The sequence below is a fragment of the Pecten maximus genome, chromosome 5, assembly GCF_902652985.1.
Source record: "Pecten maximus chromosome 5, xPecMax1.1, whole genome shotgun sequence".
NCBI classification, from domain to species: Eukaryota; Metazoa; Mollusca; class Bivalvia; order Pectinida; family Pectinidae; genus Pecten; species Pecten maximus.
In genome coordinates, this window is record NC_047019.1 from 19,317,338 (window position 1) to 19,327,126 (window position 9,789).

General features: G+C 43.1%; 2 protein-coding genes across 2 annotated transcripts; both read right to left on the reverse strand.

Annotated features, from left to right (window-relative positions):
• Positions 1-568: 568 nt before the first annotated feature.
• Positions 569-1,270, reverse strand: LOC117328348. Its single transcript, XM_033885875.1, has one exon. The coding sequence runs from the start codon at positions 1,268-1,270 to the stop codon at positions 569-571; it is 702 nt and encodes a 233-aa protein (XP_033741766.1).
• A 552-nt stretch (positions 1,271-1,822) lies between these two features.
• On the reverse strand, positions 1,823-4,594 carry LOC117328350. Its single transcript, XM_033885876.1, has one exon. The coding sequence runs from the start codon at positions 4,574-4,576 to the stop codon at positions 1,823-1,825; it is 2,754 nt and encodes a 917-aa protein (XP_033741767.1). The 5' UTR covers positions 4,577-4,594.
• Positions 4,595-9,789: the final 5,195 nt, after the last annotated feature.

Genomic DNA, 9,789 nt, shown 5'->3' on the forward strand with positions numbered 1-9,789 from the left:
TAACACATATCAAAACTCTTGTGGATAACTATCATACGAATAGATATAATTGATCTGAATAAACAACCACTAAACCAAACTACAGCTACACTAAAACACATCGCATGGGCGTGGATACCCGTCAATGTTAACCATAATACTAAACTACATAATTCGGCAAAATGTTTATCTTACGATTCTCATCTCTCGGTATTGATACACACCATTCCAGAACATACTGTGCAATTATTAGGGTAACGCACACAACTTTTTTTTATCAATATCAGGAAAATATAGTTATCAGTTCATGAATCTACACACGGCTCTCGTAACATACTATTCAAGAACTTAAATACACACAATTGCAAAGGTAAACATCCCGAAGGAATAGTTCAGGAGGTAAATGTTTTTTTTTTACTGTTACTGTTAATAATCCAAAGAATGTCGCAGTCTTATTTGATAATAATCCAAATGAATGTCACAGCTTAATTTTGGTAATAATCCAACGAATGTCACAGTTTAATCTAAATAATCCAGAGTCACAGTTTTCAATATTAATCAAAAGGAATGTCACAGCTTAATCTAATAATCACATTTCCTCGACATCTTCTGCGTTCCTGGTGTACTGGTATTCGTAATGTTCCTGGATTTCTTCGCTAATGTAAGTAAAAAGGCTGGCCCAGTCAACATCATAGGATGGAATGTATCGACCATTTCTGCTAGCGGAGAATATCTGTTCTCTTTCTGTCTTGATGACATCCCCTTCTCTGTTCGTCCTCTTTATCAGTCGAATTGTAAATGTTTCTTCCGCGATGACTTCTCTCCTTTCCTCGTAGTCACCTTGGTCGGCTTCTGTCGAGGGAGTCCCGATACTTTCGATATCATTTTCCATCTCTTCATCACTGCTTGTTACGACAGGACTTGTTATTGTTTTTATGTCCTCGTATATAGGTTCATTTGGCATTGGCTGTGGGCTCGGTTGGGGTTCGAATTCCTCCAGTAAGTCATATAATGACTCGATATTGTTAGTGCTTGAGTCTATATGTTGTGGAACGAACTGTGCTTCTTTTGCTAATTTACTGGCTTCTTCGACGGAGAGTTTGTGTGTTCTTGCTAAGTGTAGTCTCAAGTACTCCGTCCTACGATAGGCTCGCTGACATCCGTCTATTTGACACTGTTTAAAATGTTGTTCGCTGCTGTGTCGTGTATGTCTGTGACGATTCAGATTTCTTTTTCTCGTGAAAGTTTTTCCGCAATCCTCGCATATCCATTTGTATCCGCTCTTCTCCATCTCTACACTTTGTCTGTTTTTTATCGATATCTTGATGGTAGTTTTATTTCCCTGGTTCTGGTGAATAATGGCTTTTGGTTGGTTACATCAGGCGGCCGGACCAGTTCATCCCTTAATGGGCGATTTGGACCAATAGCCTCTGAGGGGGGCTGGCCCTTAGCTCTCTCATCCTCATCATGCCTTTCACTCAAACTCCCGTCTGAGTTCTCAATAAATTCCTCGTTACTACTCAGAGTAATGTCCGGGAATGTAGGTGTCGGTTTTGGCTGATCGCTTAGGTCTTTATACCATGGTAGTGTCTTGTCTCCACGGTATAATTTGAGGTTGTCTCCGTGTACTACGACGCCGGGGGAATTCTCCTTACACTTGATACAAAACAACACGTCTCCATATTTCTCTGTAATTACCCAGGGGCCCGACCAATGTCTAGCAATCTTCTTTTTTTGTCCCGGAACATTCTTCGGTTGATACCGCCAGACGAGTTGACCAATTTCATAGAGATGAACCTTTACGCGCGTATCATATTGTTTCTTTTGCCTTTTTGATTCGCGCTTAAGATGCGTACTCTGTGGCGCATTTGGTACCCGGTTCGCTTACGGGGGGTTCTGTCATGACGTCCAACGGTAAGGCCATTTCTCTGCCGAAGACCATACGCCGAGGCGATATGTCCGTTCCGCTATGTGGTGTACTATTGTACGCCATTGCGACAAACGGTAGGTGTATGTCCCAGTCTTTCTGATTTTCCCTCACATATTTAGCCAATATGTCATTTATGGACCTGTTCATTCGCTCGACCATGCCGTCCGATCTTGGGTGGAGTGGTGTGGTTCTTGATTTGTGTATCTCCAATAACTTGCACATTTCTTTGAAGATGGCGCTCTCGTATTGTCTTCCTTGATCGGAATGGATTTCTAGTGGACAGCCATATCTAGTTATCCAAGATTTGACAATTATTTCTGTCACCGTTTCCGCTTGCATGTCCGCCATAGGGTAGATTTCTGTGAATTTCGTGAAATAGTCTTTCACTACTAGAATGTACCTGTTCTTATATGCGGTTGTCGGAAAGGGTCCCGCTATATCCGTGGCCAGTCTCTCAAAAGGTCCTCCCATTACGTAAGACTGCATGGTATGCCGTTTGGAGTGTTTGGGATTCTTATATTCTCCACATGTTTCACAGGATGCTACATAGTCTTGCACGGTAGAAGTGATGTTGCGCCAGTAGTATGGACTCATATTAGCTTTTTCTTGTGTTTTTGTAACTCCAAAATGGCCGCTAGTGCGTGAGTCGTGAAGATACCATATGATCTCGTCAATCATGTCGTCTGGGATACATATCCTCCATTTTTCATTTCCGTCATTCTGGTGCCAACGTAGGCACAGTACCCCGTTTTGTATTTCCAGAAGATCCCATTTACTTATCCAGTGTTTAAGTTCCGGACATTTATGTGAGATCTCTGTCCAACTCGGTTTTTCCGAATGTTCCATTTTTAGCTTGTATACTTCTCCAATGATAGTGTCCGCTTTTTGTCGTTTACTTAAAACGCCAAGTGTGAGAACGGGTGTTGGGCGTTGTTTTGCACGGGCCGTTTGAGGTCTGTTTGGTTTCCTCCCCCTCTTCAGCCTAACGCCTCCCGGCGTGTCGTCGTTAGCCTCACTATCTTCCGACACTTCCGACATAGAATTACTCTCTATACAGTAGGTTGGTTGGTAACTACCGCCTGGAATGAAATGGCTATTGAAAGTGTCTCTGATTACCATTACCATACTATGGTCAATGTCTACGAAATGTATTTCTTCTAGTTTTTCCCTGTATCTCTCAGAAAACTTTAAAATTCCATCCAGGTAAGCTTTGGCACATATCTCTTTTGGTACTCCAAAAAGGCCCGAGCTAATTGTAGGAATAGCTATTCGGAGAAATTCTTTGTTTTCAGCTTCTCTCGCAATATTTATTATTGTGGTTTCAAGATTTGCTATGCACTCATCTTTCCCCTCCGTCACGTAATCGTCCCATCTCGGTCCGACACAGTGTATAACCCCGCGGTAGGGGAGCTCGCCTGCGGTTGTAGTAAATACACTTGTTTCCGGAAGTCTATTGTGGGTTTTAATGTAATTTTCACACTCACTCCTAAACTTGACTCCAGCTGCGTCGGCTATTGCGCGTGCCACACCGGCTCCGTTACTTAAACGCTCATTAGCCGAGTTAACAATCGCCTCCACATTAACACGTCTGATGTCTGCGGGATATATGTGTATCCTCATCCCAGACTTTGTCTGGTGTGTATTGGTATCAGCGTTGTCGGTGTTTCTTTCTGGCTGTTTTCTCTCTTTTGTCTCCGTATCTTCTGTACCTGTCTCGGTCTCCTGATACGTATAATCCCAGGGCATTTTACACTGCTTGCATTTATCCCCTTCAGTTTTAACCAATCGAGACAGCCCGTCCGCGTTCCCATGCTTTCGTCCTGGTCTGTGTACGATTTTCATGTCAAATTGGCTTAGTTGTTGTAACCAACGGTGAATTTGTCCATCTGGCTCTTTAAATCGACCCAGCCAAGTAAGCGAGCCGTGGTCCGTACGTACTATACATGGTTTTCCGATCAGGTAATGTTTGTAGTACTTAGTAAAATATACTACAGCCAACATTTCTTTTCTGGTAACACAGTAGTTTCTCTCTGCTTTGTCCAAACTCCTGCTACCATAGGAAATAACCCTTTCTTTTCCATCCTGGATTTGGGATAGTACCCCTCCAATGGCGTATTGGCTGGCGTCCGTGTCAAGGATGAATTCTGATCCATTGACATCCGGGTAAGCCAATATTTCCGATCCAGTAAGTTTCTGTTTCAATTCGATAAATGATCTCTCTGTGTCATCAGTCCAGCAAAACTTTGTGTTTTTCTTGGTGAGGTCAAACAGGGGTCTGGCTATGATTGCGTAGTCCTTAATAAATTTCCGGTAGTAGGATGTAAGACCGAGGAAGCTTCTAACGTCGGTTACTGACTTAGGATTAGGCAAGTTTTCAACGGCACTTGTCTTGTCCGGGTCGGTGCGTACTCCGTGTTTCGACACAATGTGGCCGAGAAACTTCGTTTCCTTCCGGAGAAAATGACACTTTTTGGGCTTTAACTTCAGTCCTGCTTTATTGATTCTCTCAAGAACTTTCTCCAGATTCGTGAGATGTTCCTGAAATGTTCGGCCGTAAACGATGATATCATCAAGGTACAATACTGCTACCTGCCACTGTAGGCCCGCTAACGCTTTTTCCATCACGCGTTGGAATGTTCCAGGACTGTTACATAACCCAAAAGGCATTGTTGTGAATTGGTATAATCCCCCTCTAGGCGTCGCAAAAGCGGTAAACTCTTTGTCTGCTTTGTCCATCGGAACTTGGTGATACGCCATATCAAGGTCCAACGACGAAAACCAATCTGCTCCACTCAGGGCGTCAAGATTGTCGTCAATCCTTGTTATAGGGTAGGCATCCTTAATGGTTCGTTCATTAAGTTTTCTATAATCCACACACATTCTCCAGCTCCCATCTTTCTTTTGGACGAGGACAAGCTGTGATGACCACGGGCTTGTTGATTTTTCAATTAGCCCTTGTTTCTCTAACTTTTCAATTTCTTTGTCCAAAACTTCCCTTTTGTGTATCGGGATTCGTCGCGGGGGTTCCTTTATCGGGGTTTCGTCTTTTAGTTTTATTCTATGCGTACCCAAATTTGTCCGGCCGACCTCTCCTGGTCTTGCGAAGCTTATTGTATTCTGCATCAGAAATCTTTTAAACTCTGCACACTGTTCATCGTCTAATCCGACACAGCCTTCCATAAACATAGATGTTAAATGTCCAGGTAATTCTTCGTCTGTATCGCATGGTGAATGTACCTGTATTACACTCACTGGGTCCCGGTAAATTTCCGTTATCTTTGTCACTGGAGTGAATAATGCCATGTGTACATGTTTGTATATGGTAGTATCCGAATCGCCGAGATTAAACACCCTCGTCAGGATAACTGATCCTGTGGCGTCGACTAATGTCCGGGCGAATGCTACCCCATAGCGCTCCATAAAACGTCTCTCCGGTGTAAGTATTCCGGGTATCGATGTCCTAGAATTCCGGAAGTGATTGTTTGTGACAGTTGATTTTATAACAGCTTCATGACCCGCGGGTACCACTACGGTTTCTAGGGCGATTACTCTCCCCGATTGTATTTCTTCATATCCATTGAGTGGTAGCCTGGCGCCATTGATGATAAAACATCCTTCATCATGGTCAAGGTTACACCGGAAATGTATGATAAAATCCTCTCCCAGGAGGTTTTGACGTATCTCTGCCACAATAACTAGGAAATCATATACCGTGTCACTAAATGTGAGTTGCATTATACTTTCTCCTAGACACGCAAGTGTGCTTCCTCCAGCGGCACAAAACTTTGAATTCACGGGCGATAATACGGGTTTTTCTTTTAGTCCATTGTAGGTCTCGACAGTAATAAATGTTCTTTTTGCTCCCGTGTCTATTTTCCATACTATCGGGTTTCCATCAACATCACCTTTCACTGTCATGGGTCCATGAATTTTAACCGAAACAGCCCCTTCACACAATTGGGAATAATTTGGTGTATCCATTTTAGGCCGCTCTGTATCATATAAATCACTGCAAGTTGGTGTTTCTTCAGATACATTTGGTTTCGGTTTACCGATGTCTGGCAATTCAGGTTTTCGGACCCACTCGTCAGCAGTGTTTGACCCGTCATTGGTTACGAGCGTTTCACGATTTTGTGGGTTACGGGGTGTTTGGTCATACCTATTGTACCTGATGTTTTTCTCCGTTTCCCGACAAGGGGATTGGATGTTTTCTCTGGTACGATTGGTTGTCCGACTATCCCCTCTCCACTTAGCCGTGTGTGCCCGGTTATTACCTTGCATGGGTCGTTTTACTGCTTCAGTATTGTACCCGTCATTGGTTACGAGCGTTTTACGGTTTTGTGGGTTACGGAGTGTTCGGTTATACCTATCGTACCTGATGTTTTTCTCCGTTTCCCGACAAGGGGATCGGATGTTTTCTCTGGTACGATTGGTTGTCCGACTATCCCCTCTCCACTTAACCGTATTTGCCCGGTGATAACCTTGTATGGGTCGTTTAACTGATTCGATCGGACCTAGACCCTCATGCCCGATCGGTTGTCGTTTAAATTTCCATACCCATATGTGTTTTTCCGTGTACCACCGTTCTGATTTCCCGTCGACATTTTTCGCTGGCTTCTGTTATTTCCATGATATTGTGGACTATTTCCGTTATATTCCACGTTCGAATCGACGCACATTATGGGTCTCACAGGAGGTTTATTATCTCTACGTAATTCCCTCTCTCCAACGCGTAGACATTCCTCCTGCATAGCGTTGGTCACTGCCTCTGAGATATTTCCCGGTTTTGTTCTTTTCACCGCGAGACGGAACTCCTCTGACTCGCTGCATTTATCCAGAAAAGTCTGGAGTGTGTGTTCTCCAACTATATCGGGGTTGTACGGATATGCCCGACGATACAAGTCCTCCAAGGCTTGGCCAAAGTCTCGAAGTGACTCTCCCTTATTCCGGCGTCGTAGTTTCGCCTCAGCCACATATTTCTCCTTCATAGTAGTGTGACCGAATCTCTGTTCCATTCTCTCTAACAGACGAGAATAATTCCGTTTGTAAACCAGCGGGAGGCCGTATGCATAAGTTTCAGCTTGGCCGCGTAACGTACTCATCAACAGTCGTCTTTTCCGTTCGTCATCCCACATATTTAATTCGGCTAGGTTTTCAAAATATCCTGTGAATTCGGACCATGTCTCCTGACTTTGTCCGCTAAACGTTCTTCTAACCTGATATTCTGTCCTGGGTTGTTCTGTGCTCCGGGGCGGAATTTTAATGGATTCCGGTGATGTCTCCCTTTCGCTTTCGTCAGCATAAGGCACATCATCAAGCCACTTCTCGTCTTCTGAATGTTGACTGTCGTTATTAAACTCATTGTTTTTCCTTGACAGTCCTCTAATTCTGACAATTAGCACGGCTATGATACACAACACCAGACATAAAAACCCAATCTGTCCTGCTTGCCTAGTATATCGCTGCAGGGTGTCGAGATTGAACACGATGATACTGGATACATAATCGTAGCTCCAATACACCAAATACACAGCTAGTCCAGATAGTAATACTATTAGGGACAGTGTGCACATCACGAGCGAACAACAAACGTTTGTTGAGCGTTCTCGACCGGACGTGGTAACTTCTTTTAAACCATTATCATGACGGCTCCTATTCAGGGGAGTTCTAGCCGCCCGATACCTTCCAACTCTAGGTGTGCTGGTGTCGCGTGGATAAAATGGCGATCCATCGAATCCTGAATCCGCCAAATGTTCGTTGATGAGCGACTTGTCCTGCTCCATAGTAAATACTGGTGTGAAATGTCTCAACTGAATCCCTAAGCGCTGCCACCAATTGTAGCGAAAATAGCCGGGGAACTATATCTCAAAAGTCCCGCAGCCCTCGGTAGGTGTCCTCAAGGTAGCGTCAGACACCCGCCACAATACCCGAGTTTAGAATTAAGTAGTGTGGGTCGTCGAGAAACACAATTCAACACCGTCGTAAAGTTTCAGTCTATGTATTCAGCAACATCAGCAGTGTACAGAGCATATATAAAAGGCAACACCGCTCTCGCTTTCATCAGCATACGTAGCAACATCCAGCAAAGTAACACCTAACACTCTCTGGCTTGAACTCAACTCCACGATCTCCCTCTCTGAACTGAACTCTCCGGCTTGAACTCCCCCTCCGCTCTCGCTTTCACCCCTTTTATACCAAAACCTAACGGAGCGCTACCGGAGCGCCGGAGCCCTGCCGGAGCCCTGCCGGAGCGGTGCACACCTGTACCGGAGCCTTCCGCTCCGGTAACTTAAATGTGTAAATAACAATGTACATAACACTTAGAAAAACAATTAGCCGCGAGTAAATGTTGACCATGTGTAATAAAGATGGGGCATTGCTGGAGCTCCCAGACAGGTCCAGCCATTTGTAGTGGATAATAGGGATGAGAGGCGATTAATACCTCTCTGACAGGGGCAATAAACATGAACGGGAGCCGGGCAGACGATTACTGCCACGGGCGTGGTGAATTGATAACTTCACGGGATATCATCCCGACGTGTCCCTCCCCATCTAATTACCAACGGTCAACAGATTGACGGGCTAATTAAAATTCCTAAAGCAAAGATGGTATAACAGTAAATAGAAACATAGAAAAATACTACACTAATATAGAAAAATACTACAATATATAAGAAGTACTGGAAATACAATAAAATACAATAAGAATAATGTTTTAGTAACTGGAGAAACCACAATGAACCCTTCGGCAAACGTGGGCCGAAGGCGGATACTAGCGTGACTGCATCATGTTCAAACACTAGAACGCTATGCGACCAACGGCAGAGATATTTCCCCCGCAGTTCAAAGACGATTCGTCCCTAATGACTGCTAGTGTACGACATTGCATTTATATATAAAAAATGTTGCATTATCGTCTCTACAGTGATTGATTAAATATCGTGTACAAAGTCTGAAAAACTTTAGAAAAATATGTGTTAGATCATAAGAATTATAGAGAGTGGTGTGAAAAAACTGCTACGAATATTTATCAAGACTGAAAATATAAGAAATACGAATGCCGAAGTGTCCCTACAGGACGCTACGGGAAACAGACGATTCGGACCAAGATGCTGTTGCATGATGGCGGGAGGCGACTAAATGTGAGTCTCAAAATGCTGTGATCAGAACTTAAATCACACCTTCTTGCTAGAGGATATATATCTACTTTGATAGATCGGGAACTAGACAAAGTCAGGGTACTTGACAGAGCCAGCCTTCTAGAATACAATGTCAGAACTCCGACACAAAGCAGTGTTCCAGCTAGGATTTGAAATGGGCAGGGCGCTGCCTAAAAAAAAGGCATTTTTGTGCGCGACATTTTTTCCAGGCCTATCTATCTTCTACCTTATTTTACAGGACAATGACCTGATTCATAGAGACAAATAGAAATCTGTTGATTTTGTTTTTATTATTTCGTTTGTGTGTAAAAGTGTCTTCTTTCTTCTCTTTATTCTTCAAATATTGTTTTTAATTTTGATGGTAAAAGTTACAGTATGACCTAGAGTAATTCAAAAATAAAATGATATTAGCATTATTTCAATTTAAGGGTGTATTGAGAGAATCCATATACGATAATTACGTCCAATCAAAAAGTTACTATCAGATTAAAGTCAACAGAGCGATATTTTCAACCAGAAGTTGGTCTGTCCAGAGACCTACATGTATATACTAACTAATTAATGTAGGTCTCTGGTCTGTCCGTTGTGATTGTAAGACTACTAATTGTAAGCGAAGATATTATGGAGCAAAGGAGAAAATGTGGTCAAGCATATACGAGAAAAAATGATTAAGTAAAAGAAATTCTATTATTTGATATCTGAATAAACTTCGTCAACATA

Bases quoted from the DNA above. Each gene is read 5' to 3' on its own strand.
- LOC117328348 (XM_033885875.1), bottom strand. From the start codon at position 1,270: ATGGAGAAGAGCGGATACAAATGGATATGCGAGGATTGCGGAAAAACT.
- LOC117328350 (XM_033885876.1), bottom strand. From the start codon at position 4,576: ATGCCTTTTGGGTTATGTAACAGTCCTGGAACATTCCAACGCGTGATG.